This window comes from Lactuca saligna, chromosome 9, assembly GCF_052625555.1.
Source record: "Lactuca saligna cultivar CGN05327 chromosome 9, ASM5262555v1, whole genome shotgun sequence".
Taxonomy (NCBI): Eukaryota; Viridiplantae; Streptophyta; class Magnoliopsida; order Asterales; family Asteraceae; genus Lactuca; species Lactuca saligna.
This window is the reverse complement of record NC_136425.1, coordinates 7,178,214-7,198,934: the sequence shown is the minus strand read 5'-3', so window position 1 is coordinate 7,198,934 and position 20,721 is coordinate 7,178,214. Positions and strand designations below refer to the sequence as shown.

Below are 20,721 nucleotides of genomic sequence, written 5' to 3'. Positions count from 1 at the left end.
GCTATCAGCAAGTATATCTAAAGTATATTTCCTTTGACTGAGAACAATTCCATCTGGTGTTCGAGCTACTTCAATACCAATGAAGTACTCCAACAATCCCAAATCTTTGATACTAAATTGGTTGTCGAGAAAAGCCTTGACCTTCTCTATTTGTTGAGTATTATTTCCCAAAAGTATGACATCATCCACATAAATGAGGGCAAAAATAAAGATGTCGTTTTGCTTAAAAACAAAAAGTGAGTGATCAGCCCTTGAATGTTGAAATCCATTGTGAAGGAGAGCTTTGGTAAGCTTATTGTACCAGTTCATCGATGCTTGATGCAGACCATACAACAATTTTTTGAGGCGGCATACCCTGGTATCTCCTTTTTTTGCTAACCCTTGTGGTATCTTCATATAAATCCACGTGCAAAAAGGCATTATTTATGTCGAGTTAATGGATGGTCAAACGTTTTTAAACAACAACAACTAACATGGTTCTCACAGTGACAAGCTTGGCTATAGGTGCAAATGTCTTGTGAAAGTATATCCCTTCAACTTGAATGAACCCTTTCGCAACCAGCCTTGCTTTGTAGCACTCGACTTCACCATATGGCTTGTATTTTATTTTATAAACCCACTTTAAATCAATTGCCTTCTTTTCTGGGAGGTAAGTTTGTCAAGATCCATGTATTATTGCTCTCACAAGCTTGGATTTCCACTTTCATGGCATCTCTCCAACAATGATGTTTGACTGCTTGAAAATAATGCTTGGGCTCATCTAGTGAAGAGATGGCAGCCAAAAAACTTTATATGAGTTAATAAAAATTTATAAGAAATGAAATGTGACAACGGATGTACCGTCAAAGAAACTGTAATGTCATTGGAGTGATGTAACGTCCACGTTTCCCGCGAGACAATTAATAAGATGATATAATAAGTTAGGGTCAACAATTGTAACACATTCTATATAATAAAAGAAAATTTTGTGAAGTATTCTATTTGTAACTATTTGTAGTATACATGGTTATAAAGAAATAGAAAAATAAGAATAAAATACACGTCTAAATAGAATAATAATTATGACGAATATCCTTGATGATAGTTGAAGTAGTCATGACAACGATTTCGAAGATATTATATCGTAAATAGTGACTCAAAGATAAATAGCTTTTTAGCCATAGTGATCTAAACGAAAGTCGTAGTAGTCGTTAAACCGAGAGCGTGCATATATAGAATGTCTAAATCTGACTTCATTGGAGGAAATTATGATTTTTATAAGATTCAGCGTAGCAGTATACAACTTAGAAATCGAATTTTAGATCAGTCGGTTTTTAGCCAAAATAATATAAACGAGAGTTGAAGATCTCGTTGATAGGAGTTCAACAATATAAAGACAGTAAAAAACGAACGTCAGATGACAAAGTTATGCATTTTACACGGACTTTAACAGTCTAAGCATGTGTGAAATAAACTAAGTCAAACCTAGCCGACGGAATCTAAATGAAAGTTGTAGATCTCATCGATAGCTACGTGTGGATATAAAGTACATAAAAAACGGAGCCCATATGAAAAAGTTATGAAAAATTAAAATTATGAAAATTCGCCACACACATGTGCGCGACGCGCGTACCTTCGAGAAGGGGGCGACGTGGCTCCAGCCAAAACTGGACACTTGTCGGCCAACGGGTGGATCGAAGTGTATGATGCACATTGGAGAAATTTGCCCTATAAATACATGCTAGGCTCCTGATCATTCCTCACCCCTCCACACTATTCTCTCTCGATATTCTTTAATTATTAGCCATTTCCCCTAGTTTCTAGTGTGTCGGAGAAGTAGGAAGAGATAGAGTGCTTTTCTTGTCGCATATTGGTTAGGATTTGCTTCAATTCATACGCCCTCAAAGCGCTTTCTTTTCTGAATCTTTCTTGGAGATCATCCCAAATCTGCTTAGCTATTGTTGCATACTTTACACTGTCTCTAATCTCCTTTTCCATGATAGTAGTGATCGACCCTTTTACGATTGCATCACTGCATAGCCATGCTCTATATTCTAGATGATCTTCTGTAGGTTTTGGGATGCAGGGACGAACACATGATTTCGTAGTAGGTGTTGTCGGTGGCACATTTTATAGTAGAAAATAGGGGGAAAAATCAAAAATTTTGCACTGTGAACAGACATGATAGGTGTTGTCGGTGCCACTATGGTCACCTATACAAAACCACCACTATTGGGATGGTTCCATCGATGAAACCAACCTTATTTTTGGCAATGAGAAAATCGTTCATCTCTCTTGACCAATCCGCATAGTTATTGTCATTCAAAATGTCATTCACGTGCATCTGACGAGGATAATCAATTAGATGAACATGTTAAGGAGAATCACGATCGGATGAAGGGTTTTTGGCTTTATCATTGTCGTTGCCTCCAACGTCATCAGGTTCGGCCATGTTGACACTTGAATGATGAACTCAGCCGATTAGAGAGATGACTCTGATACCATAAAGAAAACAAAAGTAAACATTCAATAGGAACCAATCAGGTTTCCTTCTCTCTCCGTTCATTCCAATCGTTTAAAGATCTATATATACATCAATTTGAATTATCAAATATAAGCTAAGAAAACGTTAAGAAATAAGAGGATAAAAACATCACAGCTAATTCATGATTTTCTTCAACATATTATAAATTTTTTTTTAATTTGAAATTTTTATGGAAGTTAAAGTACAAATTCTAAAAGCTCGATGCCAAATTCTTAATTTATATCACTTAAGACAAAGGAAATGATGAATTTGTTAATTTCACATTGTTTTCTAGCATTTGGTAGATTATGATTAGGTTTACAATTAGGTGAAATGCACACGTACGAAATAATGTATTTTACGTTATTATTGTGTTTTTAAGATAACCTTCTAGCTATTTGCTAGTCTTTGCTTCATTTATATATTCTTTACTTTTGTATTAGTCAGTCATTTAACATAATACTAATAATAGTATCTATTTTGTATTGAAAATCACATTAATTAATTAACATGTGAATTAGCTCAACACTATCATTAGTGTGTATTTAACACTATCTCTTAGCAGCGTATTTAATTAGCATAATATAAGTTGCAACTAATTGCAAAAACTGAAAAGAGCTTATTCATTTACAGAATATGATTAATGCAAAACATAAAAATGATTGTATCTTGTGACTCGTATCAACCCTAAACTAAGATGGAAAACAACGAAGATTTCTACCTCAAAAACATCAAATTAATTATACCTTAAGGAATTCAAAGCTTCCTAATTTGCCAAAATTTTACCAAAAAGACATTTGGAGGGCCATCACTTCGAACAATAGATGGCCAGTCCACATGAAACTAATATATTAGTTAAGAAGGCTTTCATTTTCATGGATCGTGGCCAAGCCGAAGCTCCAAATCCAGTTCGTCTTCTTCATTTCCACCTCCATTAATGGTCCTTTTTGGATTTTGATCATGTGACCTGTAGCCAAACTGAAGGCGTAAGCTTGATGGACTTGCGATCACTCCATGAACATCTTGATGATTGTTTCCGTGGTTTATAGGTCGCACGTGAGTACTTGATGATGTGGATGAAAAATATGGAATCTGCAGTCCCTCTGGATCACTAGGAGTTGAGAAAACCGGCTGATAGAATCTAGGGACTACATAGCAACTAGGGTCTCGATGTAGCTTACTTGTGATACTACTATTATTACTAAGATCATTATTAGGGCTACCCTTAGCAGCTCTGTCTCTCCTGTGGATGTTCATGTGTCCACCCAAAGCCTGTGCTGTGGTGAACCCGCGCTTGCAGAATATGCATTCGTACAATCTCAATCTCTCTCCTGACACCACGTGATCTTGCTCTTGATGATCAGCTTCATCTTCATGATCATCCATAGTGATGGAGTCCATTGATGTATCGCTTCCAATTTACATATACTTTTTAATCAAGTAAAAATAGCAGAAGATGCCTTATATATAGGGATGGAGAAACTGAGATGAGACAAGAGCTTAATTAGTCGAGCGTATTTTTAACAAGATTTATCCTTCTAATTAAGCCGGCTGTAGACTTTGTATTTGTGTATAAAGTTTTTCAATTGGTTATCTCCAATCCAATGCATTAAACCCATGGAGAATTTGAATAGAATAACAAGTAGGAAAGAGACTATATATATATTCAATTAAACTAGGTGTAAAACCCATGTATTACAAGGATCAATTAAAACAAATAAAATATTAAAATGTAAATAATAAGTATTTTTAAAAATAGAATTTTGATATAAAGAATGAAATTTTGAAATAAGAAACATATTAATTGCAATTTAGTATAATATTTATTACATTCGATAGTTTATATATATATATATATATATATATATATATATATATATATAAAAGTATTATGTGGTTTTTTAATTTTAAAAATTAAAAAAAATCATAAATTGATATATGGATATTATTTATTTAAAAAATATCACATCATAAATGTCAAAACTCATTAAAAAATTAATAGGTAAAATTATTTTCATTTATTATAGTAGATTATTAAAAAAATTCATCATTTTTCACTAAATATTTTATTCAACTATTGAATGCTTCTCTCTCCTCTATATTATATTTAAATTTATTCTATTGAACGTGGATGACCTTAATGGCTACTCTGACATCTTTGCTCGTGTGTATATATTGGGTTAATATCAAATAATCAAATTAGAACTTAAAAATTAGAAGAATCTATTAACTTTTTTTATCCGTTTCAATCAAAACATCACAAATGTGCATGCATATTTGCAAGCACCTACAATATTCTTGAAAATAACAACAAAAGTCCGTAATGTTTTGTAGCAGTGTTTCTTTTAATTAGTCTCCAAAGAAAATAAGAATTTTCTGTTCGGTGGTGATTGTAATAAAAAAGAGGCGGAAAGGTTTTTATGTTCATCGATCCATCATCCATGTCAAAAAAAAAAAAAAAAAAAAAAACCCAGTTTAATGATTGAACGTTGAATCAACTTTTAAGGGGAGTTGTTGGTTTTTTTTGTTTCTCTTGTGTTTGTACTTATCATTTGATGTTAACAAGAGATGTACTTATCATTTAATGTTAACAGAGATGGACTTTAATATAGAAAATATATATATATATATATATATATATATATATATATATATATATATATATATATATATATATATATATATATATATATATATATATATATATATATATATATATATATATATACATTTTCGTCCTTAAGTTCAGCTGCAATTTTGTTTTGGTCCCTACAGAGATTCCCTCGCAACTTTAGTCCTTATTCCAAGTAAATTACATGTTTTACACTTTAACGGACTTTTTCTTTACAATTTATTTATGTATGAGCAAATAAAAAAGACGACCCTTATGGTTTTTTTTAGGGGTGAGCATCTGGATCCGTGGACCGGATTGGACCTGGACCTATACATTTTTTGGATCCCAGTGCCGGTTCTCGGTTCTAGGATTTGATCAAAACCAGTCCGTTTTTTATCGGTTCCGGGTAAAACCCGGTTTTGGACATGATTTGAACTTTCGTATTATATGAAATTTTTTAAACAACCATATCGCATTCATTTTAAGTTTGATTGACATGTGATTTTTTCAACGTGTAGTTTAGAGTTTGTAAATGATTGTAGACTATAATTTTGTTGTTTTTGATATTATATTCAACGAATTACAATCCTTCAAAGTTGGGATATCAAGACTGAAATATTTCAACTTTTCAGAAAAAATTTAAACTTTTGTATTCTGTGAAATTCTTTAAACAATCAAATCTCATTCGTTTTAAGTCGAATTGATATGCGATTTTTTCTAACATGTAATTTAGAGTTTGTAGATGAATGTATACTATAGTTTTGTTGTTTTTGGTGTTATATTCATTTTAACGGGTTGTAACGTATCAAACCTAACAACATAATTGTTTTAACGAGTTGTATCAAACCCAAAAATACGTTTTAACGACTTGTAATGTATGCATGTAAAGTTGTACCTGTACAATCGTGTCCAAGAACCGAAAAAACTGAACCTGAACCTGATAAGTCTCATCCGGTCCGGTCCACGGTGCACAATATTCTTCGAAACTGGTCTGCTCAAATGCTCACCCATAGTTTTGTCAAATTTGATAAATAGTATTTATATGGATTTTCAAGTTTTGCAGTTTTAATCTTTAATTTATTACTGTTTGGCACTAGAACTTATTGACTTACATAAAAAAATTTTGATAAGTTACTTGCTCTTTACTTATTGACTTATTTAAGGAGTTTTTGATAAGTTATTTCCTAATTACACACATAAGCACCATTTGCCAAATACTAAAAAATAATTTATCTGTTTATTACATTTTGCTACTAGATAATCTCAACAAAATACGTTTTTTTTAAACTTCGTTTTAACACTGAATAAGCAATTTTACTAAACAACATAAGTTTTTTTAAATAAGCAAGGGTTATTGCTATAAACATCCCATAATTGGTTGCAAGAAGCTTTTGTCCCTACAACGATTTTCGGTATGATAATGTCTCACATTTGAGGTGTTTTTTTTTTTTTTTTTTTTTTTTTGTCAAATATGGCATTTTACAGGTTAGTGATCTTTTAGTTGGTAAATCCCAAACACCCCCTTAAGTCTTGTCAAATAGAGGTGGGGTTTTTCATTTTTGGTTTTTTTAACTTGGGCCAACCTCGGATTTCTAAAACATACATGAGCTAGCCAAGCCGGAGTTCCAAAAATTTAAGGTTTGAAACGAGCTTGGCTAGGCTCGTATAAACCCCTAGCTAGGTGACTACACTAGTTATTTTTATGTATTTTTTTATCTATCATAAAATTTCAAGATGTAGAAATTCAAGAGTCATGACAAAGCACATATAGGGTCATGGCTATTTAGTATTGACAATGAACTGTAGAGAAGTTTTATCAAGTGGCTAGATATAAGGATCTACAAAACTGGAAATAGTATACGAGTGGGATGTGTGTGGTTAGAAATTCAAAACCCCTATTAATTGATTACACAACACAACTGTACTACAGCTTATAATAAGTTAATAACTAAAGCTAATTAATCATACAAAAGAATCGCTACCTAGGACACTGCAAGAGACTGAAACCGGAGTTGAAACGAAGGAGCGGAGGTCAATATCCGATACACCAATCGGATCCATTGATCTTGTCAGCTCATCTGTCGAGAACGGTATGCTGCATGCATATCATATCCCATCACAATCTTTAAGTCAGCAAGAACAGCTTATTGCGAGGGCAATGTTGGAACAATTTAATTCAAAGAATGGAGGAATTAAGGGTATTACTATTAATTAGTAAAAGAAGATAAACATGATAAAATATAACCTTGAATCATCATCAAGCAAGAAGGAGTTGTTGGCGATGGCATTATTGGAATCTTGGGTCATTAGGATCCTCATGTTAGAAATAACCTGTCAGCCACTGATCACTGTTAGATGTTGGTTTAAGTAAGTAGGTTTATTATAAAATGATATGGGATATTGAGCGTTACTTCAGGAGAAAGGCTATGCGTGCCATTTTTGTCATCCCAATACATTGTACTGATTCTGTATAGCTGTTGTATACTAAGCATCTGCACATGCATGCAGGTGAGGTGAGGTGTCATAAGTAACACTTGAAGTCAAGATGGATGCAATTATTGATTAAAATCTCAAAGTTTGCATGCACATGCACTTACAGGACACAGATCATAACTTATTTCATGCAGCGTCCTCTTTGGCTTTTGCTGGGTAACCTAAAAAGACCAACATCACCACTTACCTCTGTTTCTTTTGTTTCATTAGATGACTACGTGCTATATATGTATTTACATAATACATGATTATTAAGCAATAATATCTATACATATATGCATACCAGGAATGCAATAGCTTGTCGTATGTGCTTCAGCTCATCCCAAGCCGATCCAGCATACTGTGATTTGGTGTTGTTAAAGTCAAGGGAAAGAATATATATATATGATTTTATTCATATAACATAATTATATTACCTCGTCGGTTGCCTTGAGGCACCAGAGTTCCAATATAGCCAATCCTGATCTCACGTATTCTCCATTACTATAAGAGCAGCATTCACGTCTCAGTAGAAGGCTGCAGGAAAGGACAAATTAGAGAATTAAAATTAAAATTCCAAACGGTCAGCTTGCTGCATGTGTTGTAAGTTGTAAGTTGAGACCTGTTGAATAACTGGACGTTGATGAAAGCGAATATCTGCGTGAACACTTGGCGAATCAAAAACGAAGGTACCTACACATTAATTAAGATCGATGGAAATCAAATGAAGCAATGTTTTGGCAGGGTAGTTAACAAAGAATAAGTTTATAGAATTAGAAACTGACAAAATTAGCCTTGAGTGTGTTTAACAAGCATCCAATTTTTGTGACGATTCCTTGCCACTGAGCAAGCAAAATCTCATGAGAAGCAGCAGTTGCTAGTGCACGAGCTGCCCCCTTTGACAAGTTTGCTTTGGATATTCTTGGCGCCTACATTTCACATCATATATGTATAACTTAACAAACACCAGATCAGCAGTGTTTGATTGAGTGAGCATGGGTTATGTCAGAGGCTTCCAATTGTGGTGTACCAAGACAGGTAAATTAGAAAAAAGTGGGAGGGTACCTGAATGCACAAGCCAAGTAATGGAGATATCTCTCTTTTTAAATTATCGCGTATCAAGCCGTATGTTTTTTCAACATATGCTGTGAGTTGCTGCTTGAAAAGCAAAGCAGGGTATTTGGGTTCAAGCTGCTGGCTTCCGCCAGGCGAGCTATCACCAATATCGTTTATAGAAATGGCTACACCACGAGGACTTCCACTTCCACTTCCACGAAAGCTCTGTCAACCAACCAACAAATTTCATTCATTCATATTTTTCGCAACATTTTTATCTTATTCTAAAAAAAATATACCTTACCTGATTCCTCTTTACTAGTAGAGGACCTGATCTTGGGCGCCGATGTTGTGGCTGATCCCCACTAGCTTTGAGTGTATGCTGTAACAGCAGCAGCAGTGTTGATGCATTGGATAACCAATAAGCTAAAACATCACTGTTGTCTTGTGCCTTCAATCCATTATCAAAAATCAAAGCTAGGTTATATAAATAACAACTAGTATAAATAAGTGATACCACCTACCTCAATGGATCGGCCTATGGCTTGGATTATGCGATCAAAAATGGTGGTTTTTTCGGCTTCAAAGGATCGCCATTTCCTTAGACATTTGTATATGATGCAAGCAGCAATGGGTCTGCCATTGGGAAATCCCATCCGTTGTGCAATGCATCGATTCACCAGATCCTGGCATTCCTGTTTCTGATCATCACCACACTTCTTTACTCCCTCCTCTACATCCGAGTTTTCTCTCGAGTGTGTTGCACTGGCACAGCTATGTCGATCCTGTTACAATTTTACAATGTAATCCTACTTGTCTTCAAATAAAACATGATAAATAACAAGGAGCAGTACCTTAAAGGACCTTGAGTGTCCTTCCTGGAGTTTCTTAATCTGTGGCAGTGGTGATGATGAACCCTGCTGCTGATGAAGACCTGGATTATGTGACTCAATGTCAGCCAGCTTGTCCTCCAGCCTAATTGCACAAAGACAACAACAATTGATAAACTAACCACACATCACAAAAACTAACACTTTCCTATAAATAAAGCATATGAACAACTTTTGTGTGATATTGCTAGTCATTTGTTACTAATAATATATCATAATGCACATTTTTCAATACATGCAAAACTATCAAAAACCAATTTTTCCTGACGTATGCGTCTGCATAAGGAGAATATTATATACCAATAGAACTAGAGGTTGGTTGCACTTATATCATTTATATATGATTCTAGCTCTAAATTAACTCAAACTGGACCTATTTTTGTTTTAAAGTTAGAACTGGCCTGATATTCTGGATTTGGTTAGAAACAAGTTTATTCAGGGTCATAAGTCTAACTAGAGAATTTTTCTTACTATGAAAGATTTTGCAGCAATGATACCTATCCAAAGATTCCTGGAGTTGAAGCACTCTTCTTTCAGTTTCTTCTAACTGCATCCGCTTATACTCACTTGATTCCAGAGCTTCACTACACTTCCTATCAGATTCATCTGCCCTTTGTCTTTCCCACTCTGATAAAGCCTGCATGGCATAAGTACATAAGAACTACGTACTAGTATGCAGTGGCAATGAGAGAGAAATTTCTAGGAAACCAAGAGTACATACCTTCAAGTTTTTAACTTCTGAAGTCAAACTAGCAATCTTTTGTGTGTCTTCTACACGGACTGGAATTTCTTTGACAACTGAGGATGCTTCTTCAATTGCTTTCCGTGCAGACTCCCGTTCCTTAACAAGCAATGCATTTGTTTCATCAATTTTATTCTGCATGGCTTGCATGGAGTTTTGCAAATTCAGAACTTCCTCATCTTTTGCTGCTTTTACTTCTTCGATTGCTTTCTGTGCAGACTCACGTTCCTTCACAAGAAACACATTTGTTTCATCGAGTTTACTCTGCATAGCTTGCAGGGAGTTCTGCAGATTCAGAATCTCCTGATCTTTTGCTTCTTTTGCCTCTTGAATTGATTTCTGTGTAGAATCGCGTTCCTTGAGAAGCAATGCATTTGTTTCTTCGAATTTATTCTGAATGGATTTCAGGGAGTTCTGTAATTCCAGAATTTCCTGAACTTTTTCCCTTGTGGCTTCTTCAATTGCTCTCTCTACAGACACACGTTCCTGAACAAGCAATTCATACGTCGCATCAAATTTACTCTGCATGGCTTGCAAGCAGTTTTGCAATTTCAAAATTTCCTCATCTTTTGCTTCTTTGGCTTCTTGAATTGCTTTCTGGGCAGAACCACGTTCCTTGGAAAGCAATGCATTTGTTTCATCAGCTTTATTCTGCATGGCTTGCAGGGAGTTCTGTAATTTCAAAAGCTCCTGATCTTTTTCTTGAATTGCTTTCTGTGTAGACTCTCGTTCCTTTACAAGTAATAATTTTGCTTCATCAACGTCTTTTTGCATGGCTTTCAGGGAGCTCTTCACTTTGAGAATTTCCCGATCTTTTGCTTCTTCCAACTCAATCTGCACCATACAGTGGTCTATTTTATCAGATTCAATTATATATATATATATATATATATATATATATATATATATATATATATATATATTCGAGCAATCATAAATACAACCCACCCACACTAATGGTAACATGAATACTGTTTACAATAGACTAACACTACCTTCAAGCGTTTTTCTGACTCTAAACGCGATGTGAGCTCTTCCACTTGTTTTTCAAGATTATCTTTCACTAGTTGGAGTGCACTAGCTTCCTTTGCCGCCTATATATGTTTAAAATTTATATATATATATATATATATATATATATATATATATATATATATATATAGAGAGAGAGAGAGAGAGAGAGAGCCAAGTTCTATTGAGAACCAAAAGATTTGTGAAAACTTGCAAACTCATAATTAGCTCATCATTGTTCAACACCAAAAACATCAATCTTCTCCAAATGGTGTACCTAAGCCATATCTAGCTAGGTTCAAAAAAAAAAAAGATTTGATCATTTTTTTTTGTATGACTGCTGATGAGCACAATCAACAGTCATATGAACTGCAGATGTCCATGGACTGCTGATTCTGCATACATGAAAATTTTGAAAAAAATAAAAAATAAAAAAATTTGTCAAATCTTTTTTTTTTAGCCTTGATATGGCTTAGACGCACCATTTGGAGAAGATTGATGTTTTTCGTTTTGAAAAATGATGATTTGAGTATGAGTTCGCAAGTTCACAGGCTTTTTTAGTTCGCACAATAACTAAACCCTATTATATATATATATATATATATATATATATATATATATATATATATATATATATATAGAGAGAGAGAGAGAACAATAATATGGATTTAGATTGATCGGATCCCATTAAAAACTGCAATTGGCAAAACTTAGGTTGCATTTAGTTACGGAAAAACAATTTTCATTTCCGATTTTCCGTTTTCAATTTTTGTTTTCAGTTTTCATTGGAAAATCTAGAAAACGCGTTTAGTTAAAGCTTATTCCTTTTTCATTTTCAGTTTCTGAAAATTAGAAACTTCTCAAACCATACACTTGGTGCCTGTTTAAAGCCAAGAAGGGTGGATCAAAACTTCTCAAACCATACGCTTGGTGTCTGTTTCAAGCCATATTTATTTTGCAAACATCACCAGGTGAGGTAGGCATACCATGAGGTGGTTTTATATAAACTTGTTTCAAATCTCCGTGTAAAAATGCATTCTTGACATCCATTTAAAGTAAAGGCCGTGATTGAGAGGCAACAATGGCTAATATGGTCCGTACGATAGTCATCTTGGCCACCGGTGCAAATGTTTCATCATAGTCTAAGCCATACTCCTGTTTGTTCTCAAGGACTACTAAACAAGCCTTGTAACTGTCAATGGATCCATCAGAATGTAACTCGAAAGAAAATAAAAACTTTCTACCCAAATGTTTCATAGATGAGGGACATGTAATAACATCCCAAGTTTGATTTTCTTCAAGTGCAAAAAGTTCTGTTTCAATAGCTTTTCTCCAACAATCATGATCCATTGCCTGTTTATAAGGCGAAGGAATGGAAATAGAGTACAAAGTGGTTGTGAAGGATACATGATTGGAAAAACCATACCTATCAGAAGGTTTACTAACCTAGATACTTTGTCTTCGAGTGAGTGGCATGTTCACTTGTTGAAATTGGATCAGCAGCAAGGGAATTAGATTGGGAGGGTGTTGGAGGTGTGGGAGGTTGATTTATCATGGTGTTTTTATGTCTATGATAAACCAATAGTGGTTTTGAAGAGGAAGGTTCTTCAAAATAGTCAGCAAATATAAGAACTGCAGAAAATGAAGGGGAAACGTGATATTTGTTAGTGGAAAAGAAATATTGATTCCATATAAAGATCACATTTCTGAAACCGGAATACAACACACTTCATAACAAAGAAAACCTTTCTGGTGAGTGAAATAACCTAGAAAAACACACATGGCAGATTGTATTGTTAGTTTTGTAGCGTTAATGTGTGGGGATATGAACATAACATACACAACCAAATATACGACGATTAGAATAATTCAGGTTGCGACCAAATAATCGAGTAAAAGGAGACAGATGGTTCAACGAAGGAGAAGGGAGTCTGTTAATAAGGTGTGCAGCTTTAGAAAGAGCTTCACACCAAAACCTAACAGGTACAAGTGACTCTAAGAGAAGTGTACAAATCACATCAAGAAGGTGGTGATTTTTCCTTCCAGCCACCCTATTTTGTTGAGGTGTTGAAGGGTACAATCTTTGAGAAATTATGTCATTTTCTTGTAGGAATTCTTGAAAAATATGAGATATGTATTATCCCCCATTATCGGATCGAAGAATTTGAATTTGAGCCGAAAATTAGGTTTGAACATAAGCATGGAACAACTTGAAAACTGAAAATGCATCATCTTTAGAACGCATGAAATAAATCCATGTGAAACGACTGTAATCGTCTATAAAGGCAACGAAGTATTTATAATTTGCATGAGAAGTAACCGGTGTTATACCCCAAACATCGCTATGTATCAAATCAAAAGGCTGAGTTATGTTAGATGAACGAGTGGGAAAATGAAAAGATTTACTTTTTTCGAGTTTACAAGAACTACATTCAAATTGAACTCTCAAAAGATGACGCTTTTTTATTTCCTGGCAAACCAGCTTTCAATAAATCAAAAATGACATGTTTATTTGAATGTCCAAGACTCCTGTGCCACACTTTGTAATCAACAGGAGCAAAATTACAATCAACAAAAGGCAGCATTGGATATGAAGAAAAAAGAGAATCAGAAGGAAAAAGACGAGTTGTCCCCCTCGCAATCATCTTTCCTGACTGTTGATCCTACAAAATACAACCAAGCTTAGAAATTTCCACCTTGCAATCAGTATCAACGAGTTGGCCAACAGAATTAAGATTAGTAGTAAGACCCGGAGAGATAAAAACATTTTTTACGGATGCCGAGATGTCACTGGTAGCTCTGATAGGTAAGTGATTACCATCAGCTGTATGGATTTCAAGATTCCCGGTGTATTTCTTTAGGTTGGTAAGAGAATGAGAAGAATTTTTCATATAGTTTCAGGTTTCAAAGTCGAAATATCATGTAGGTGAAAGAGATTTATCGGATATTCCCAAGGCAGAAAATGCAGAAATGATCAATCGTTGAATCATTTCAGGAGTTACGGTTGTAGTGTAGGGGTATTTTGTGTTGCATGAGCTGTATTCATAGAACCACCAGCACCTGAAGACCCAACTATATGATGTTTCTGATCTTTTAGGAAGCCTGGTAGGGCATTCCTTGATAAAATGGCCATCCTTTTTGCAGTAGTTACAGAATTTCTTTGGACAATTTGAAGCATAATGACCAATTTCTTTGCAACAAAAACATTGAACTGTGCGTATATCCCTACCTCTTGGCTTACCTTGTGTTGCATAAGTCATAGGAACCGTCGTGGATTTCTGTTTGTCCAAGTTATTTTGAGTGAGAAGACGTTCTTCTTGGAATAAATCATTGAGGCATGCATCCAAAGAAGGAATCGGGTCTCAACTCATAAGATTGGATCTAGTGATTTCAAAATCAAACCGAAGCTTCATAAGGAATTGATCTCTTTTAGAAGTTTCATGCACAGCTTGAACATAACTAAGACCTTCTGGAGGTAAAGTGGCATAAACAATATCTGTATATTCAGCCCAAAGATTCATGAAACAAGAGTAAAAGTCGGAAGGGGAGCAAATTCATGTTTCAATTGAAATCTTTGAGCAGTGTTGTTCTGACTATAGAGTTTCTTCAAGTGTTCCCACATCTGGCCATGATTTAACACAACATTGGATTCAACAGAACTAATAATCAATGTCATGATTTGGGCATCCTTGACCTCCCATTTGGCATGTTGGGTCTTGTTTTTGTCTTTGTCAAGAGTTGGAACCGGAGAGTTGCCATCAATATGGCCCCATAAGGCCTTCCCTTTGACAAAAATTTGGAAATGAAATGACCATGCTGAGTCTGAATCGAACCAAGAAAGCATCACATTTTTCTGAGGACATGGTAGACATGAAGCTACAAGAACTTGATCAAGAATAACTAAGAGCAAAATATTAAACTAGGATTAAGTGAGAAAAGAAAGACTAGAAACCGATCAGAATTGTAGAATTGTGGCTTTGATACCATGACAATTTAGAGACTTGTTTTGGGAAAAAGATGTGTTTTCTCATTCAGAAGAATCCTTAATATATACTGAATAACCAAGCTAATAATCAGCCTACATTACAGATTTCTAGCCTCCATAAATCAGTTTACTAAATTATCTACAATTATTGACAACAGAAGACCGATAGCAAAGATATTTTGCTGATTAATCTAAAACATGAAATCTGCAGTAATATCTTTGACAGGTGGGTGGGTGTGTGTGTTTATGGAGGGTAGTGGTGGTAGGGGTGTATTTGTGGGGTGGGGTGGGTCTTGGGAGTGGGTGGGTTGGGGGTGTTAGGGTGGGGTATGTAGAGGTGGGCGTGTGTTTATATTTTCGAAAAATTTTGGAATTAGAAAAATATGGAAAACAATGATTATTGGTTTTCCAAAATTTTCTAATTTCTTTGTAATTTTGGAAAACGGAAAACTAATTTATAAAAATTATTGAACTAGACGCGTTTTCAAAATTCTCATTTTTCTTAGAAAATTTTTCCAGAAAACGGCCCATTTTTTCCGTAACTAAACGCACCCTTAGCTATTCATTTTTCTTATAAAGCACATGCAACAAAAAAACAAACCATCTTTCGTCTCCGAAGCTCTTTCCTAGCAATTCTCCCCTTCCACCTACATTGTGTAACAACTGCTGCACTTATCAGTTTCTTATAGTATGAAGAGTCTCTATAACCACGCCAGTGGGCCTACAACCATAAATTCTTATTAGAAAGTATAATAAAGGTTTAGATCTATAACCAATGTGAGGAAACAAGGGCCTGACTTGTAAACGAGTTGCTGCCTTGCTTTGTTTTCTGAATCTGAGATGTTTACTAGCAACCATTGAACGCAGACGTGCCTGGAAGAGGACAACTGACAGCTTGAGTTTGTTATAGGTCTTCATTGACAGGTGTCGCCTGTAGAACGTCTGTATTTTAAGTGTAGCAGCATTGTTTTTCATGTGTTGATACACGTTACATGCAAGCTTTCCTAGTGGACATAACATAACACCACAATGAGAATTGGTCATTGGGATGAGAAGTTATATAATACAGCTGAGCATAGATGAAAGTTAAGGAAATACTTCTGCAAAATGACTGCCAGACAATAGCAGACTTCCTCAAAGCAAGAAAATACTTCCTAGCAATGTAAGTTTTTATCTGTCTTTGTATAATCTTGGCTGTGCTGCTAAGCTTCTGTGCTTTTCGTGCATCTAATTCAGCCATCTGACCAGCTCTAAGAAAAACTTTGGTTTTCCCTATCTGCAAAATTATTGAGATTTCACTTAGTTCATAGAAATGTTGACTGAATGCTAAAAGAAATCTTGCATTCAGAAGAAAGAGGAACTTTTGGTACCTGATATCCCTGAAGCCCTGATTTGGCCAGGATCTTTTTGCAGGCAACCTTCGGATCATAACTGTAAAGAAATAACTCAGGTTATACACACATTGATAATGAAAACCATTTATCAGTTTTTAAACGTTGTGTGGTGTTAAAATGTCTTTACTTACTTCTCACTTTTAACCTCGGGAGCAAGAATGCTGAATCTGGTAACGAAATCAGAAAAACTCTTGCGAGTAGGATAGCCAGCACAGCTGATGCGAATTGCTTCTAGAACCCCCTTAGTAATAAGAAAAGAAAAATTATTACATGTTTAATGAATTTACTATTATTAAAGCTTATAATATATCGATTGCATTATCTCATCAGTGCTCACCCCACAACGTAATTGTTGCATAATGTTGACATTCTCAAAGATGCCAGGCTTAAGAAAATTATTTGGCTTCACACATCTGATATAGTGGGGTTCTGTGCAATTCAAAGTTTCCATCAACTGCTGAAGTTGTAACTGCATGCATTAACAAAAAGATCAGATCAACTTATGACCAGCATAACATGACATTAAGGATCTTTTTTTTTTTTTAAAAAGAAAAACTTACCTTGAAGCGAGAACCAATCGATGAGAACTTAGAAGATTTGTTTGATGATTTGGTTGTCTCCTCAGCCAATGGAGGGAAAAGGCCTGATATAAAAAGGCACTTGGAAGCAGTCAACATATCTTGATGTTCCGGAACAACATAATCTTTGTTTTTGTCTAGAAACTGCTCAGATTGATATTGAACCTGAATACAAACAGAAAACAGATATAAGAGGCTTTGAAATACAGAAAGAGAGTAGAAAATCTATTCAAATCACCTCTCCTGCATAGTGAGCAATGGTGAAACCAGTGCGAGACAGTTTTGGTTTGAAAAACCGTTGATGAGATTTGAATGTCTGATAAAGCTTCTGTGAGAATGTTTCATGAGTCGACTTGGGAAACATACTGGAAACAGAATAAGCATGTCACCAGCTAACAAGCAGTTATTTCAAAAGTACATATAAGCTGAAGAACACTACATACCAGGCCTCATCAAGTAGTGCAATAATCCCACCAGGTTTCTGCAATCATAATTTAAGCATTAATCCAATGTTGAAGCCATCATCATATCATGATGGAATGCACTTTCAAATTATATGAAATACCTTTTCAATAAGATCTAGAACATCCTTATTATCTATAAACTCTATGTAGCTCCAGTCGATTGCTTCTTTGGTATATTCCTCTTGCTCAGTCTTGAATACGTGCTGTGAATGGAAGTACAAAACAAAAACCCAATCATGGGATTCAGCAGAATCGTCAATCATTAAGTCAGAAATACCAAAAGTCAAACCTGGTTGAAATGTTGCTGCAGCTTCTCATTAGTATAATTAATACAAAATTGTTCAAAACTGCACAATCCAAACATGGTGACAAAAATGAATCATCAACAAACAAGGCTGCGTTCAAACGCCCTTGATGATTATTTCAGCACATAAGATTACCTATTAGATTTAAAGCTCTCAAAACCATATATGTCAAGAACCCCAATCAGATATCTTGAATTTGGATCTTGCCCAATCGACACATTAATTTTTTCCACTAACCTGCAGATATGAATAACCATGCTATAGTATCTAATTGACTTAATTGCCATGTTGTATTTATTTATTTAGGCTGAAACTACCAGTCAAATAAGCGGGAATATAAGGTCTTTGCGAGACCATCTCTACTAACAGATGCACCCTCAGGATTAAGACTTCTCTTGATAACTTCTTCAGGGGTAACCATCACACGCTTCAGCAGTGCATCTTCCAGTTCATTAAAATCACACCTAATTAAGCATGATGATCAACAGGATATATTATTTAGTGATGCACACACATCAAATTAATTGAATCTGAAGACAAAGGAGAAAACACACATTAGCAACTCTGATGTTGTCTGAAGATGGAATTTGGATTTGTCATCTTTGAGGACGGAGGAATCAACCTCTTTCCCTTTTGAAAATTCAACATTTCCAAGATGGAGAATTGAAGCCAGAACTCTGAAAATTGCATCCTGGAGTAGGTGAGCATGTTATAGCACTTGTATTATGATTTATCAAGAAAGCAAATTAGTATTTTATATGAAGATACTACTATAACCTGTTCCTTTTCATTCATCCCAACAACTGCCATGGCTCTCCTTGTGGCAAGATAATCACGGGCATCGCTTACATCATCAAGCTCATAGCACTTTGATTGATTCAGATACCGATATGACTTAGGGTCTCCCAGTTTATATTTCTTAATCTCCTGAATGAAATATGTTGTTAGAAAATAGTGTTACGATTGATTTTATAAAAATCCAAAGCCTTGGTCATGGAAAAGTGTAAATTGTAACCAATGCATGTAAAAGTGTAAAACAACCTCTGGAGGTGCTGCACAGAGAAGATAGAAACAGTGATAGTTGCGTTCAGGATCTGAAATTTGGCAAACACGAGATCTTTCTAGAAGGTATGTGCGGATGGCTGCTCCAGATATTCGCCCTTGTTTATCAAACTGAATCTCAACAAATTTACCAAAACGACTGCATTTACATACAAATATATCAGGATTTTTAAGCCTATGTGATTATTATTAACTCATATCATACAATAACTTTATAATGTGATCAGCACCTGGAGTTGTTATTTCTAACAGTTTTTGCATTCCCAAAGGCTTCCAGAACTGGATTCGACTGCATTTATAACAACATATAGTTAAGAGGAACATACAGCAAAAAAACTAATATATATACATATATAAAAGCCAAGGTATCAAGTTGCTTACTTCAAGAATTTGCTGTTCAACAGTTCTTCCTTCAGTGCCTTTACGACCACCCAAAAAGGCAAGATATTGCATAAGCATTTTAGTAGTCTCAGTTTTACCTGCCCCACTTTCACCACTGACCAAGATCGAGTTGCTTTTTCCTTCATTCACCATTGCCCTGATAGATACATTCATCATAAAATAAAGAATGAATCCTCTGAAGAAAAAGAAGAGGTGGTGTGAGGTGAGGTGAGGAGATAACCTAAAAGCAGAATCTGCAATTGCAAAAACATGAGGATCTAGCTCCCCAAATGCTGCTCCTTTGTAGCGTTGCATCATTTTATCATCATACAAGAGGGGCAATCTTTTAAATGGGTTAACAGCGATAAGGATGTTGCCAGTATATGTCTGCCATATGTCAGAATACGATATATAATATTATGACACAGCCCCCCATAGCTGCAGTATAGTTCATGGTTTTCTCTCACCAGATTGAACAAAAATAAAAATCAAAAATAAAATATAAAATACAGGTTGGGTTATCTTTCTTACATATATTTCATTCAGCTGATATCTGGTAGCTAAATTTTGCAACACTCCAGGCTCATGCAAATAAGAAAGCTTGGTCATGTCATCAACTCCACCAGCAGTCGCTTCCACATCTTTGGAATATATTTTTGATAAATTCGCAACAACCTTCAATGGCAAATTCAAAGAGTAAAACCATTCATTATCCATCTTTGTTTACCAGAAAAAAAAAAAAAATATATATATATATATATATATATATATAGGGAATTTAAAACTGAAAGAAAATCAACTTACTTTCTTCCCATCAGTAGTTTGGATCTCAACTTCCTCTCCATTTATTTTTAACACCTCTCCATCTATCCAAGCAACTGATGGGTCTTCAACCCATACTTCGGAACCTACGATAATATTTGTCGTAGCACCCTGCATAAAAATGCAGCAAGTTGATAATATTCATACAAGTTTTGCATTATTGCAAGATATTGTGTATAAGTATAACAATCATCCATCAAGTGTATTTCCCCCTATCTCTATCTCTCAACACAGAGAGCCCGGCTAATTGTAATTAGGTGTCTCTAACCTTGACTCACACAAAGTGCATCCACATTAACATTCCATCCACCTTTTAAAAATAAAGTGCAAGATATTGGACTAATTCTTCTAGCTGATGTTATTTATCTTGGAATAGCTTGAATTTGCAAAACCATATTTTATAATATTACATCTTCTTGAAGTAGTACACTTCACATTAGAA

General features: G+C 35.0%; 1 protein-coding gene and 1 pseudogene across 2 annotated transcripts; both read right to left on the bottom strand.

Annotated features, from left to right (window-relative positions):
- Positions 1–3,376: 3,376 nt before the first annotated feature.
- Positions 3,377–3,904, bottom strand: LOC145015956 (zinc finger protein GIS3-like). The gene has a single exon (XM_078974421.1). The coding sequence runs from the start codon at positions 3,902–3,904 to the stop codon at positions 3,377–3,379; it is 528 nt and encodes a 175-aa protein (XP_078830547.1).
- A 2,964-nt stretch (positions 3,905–6,868) lies between these two features.
- LOC145015124 (myosin-9-like) lies at positions 6,869–20,396 on the bottom strand (annotated as a pseudogene). Its single transcript, XR_013665754.1, has 36 exons — positions 20,262–20,396; positions 19,989–20,132; positions 19,699–19,844; positions 19,458–19,614; positions 19,307–19,365; positions 19,056–19,215; positions 18,792–18,941; positions 18,569–18,705; positions 18,332–18,478; positions 18,150–18,251; positions 17,999–18,056; positions 17,811–17,912; positions 17,689–17,726; positions 17,484–17,610; positions 17,228–17,410; positions 17,005–17,136; positions 16,799–16,908; positions 16,644–16,704; positions 16,372–16,549; positions 16,072–16,277; positions 15,875–15,994; positions 11,273–11,371; positions 10,257–11,111; positions 10,033–10,172; positions 9,500–9,620; positions 9,170–9,430; positions 8,950–9,096; positions 8,655–8,870; positions 8,375–8,518; positions 8,212–8,282; positions 8,027–8,126; positions 7,894–7,950; positions 7,715–7,771; positions 7,529–7,609; positions 7,363–7,448; positions 6,869–7,212 (listed from the first exon to the last, which is right to left on the bottom strand). The product of XR_013665754.1 is annotated as a myosin-9-like (transcript).
- Positions 20,397–20,721: the final 325 nt, after the last annotated feature.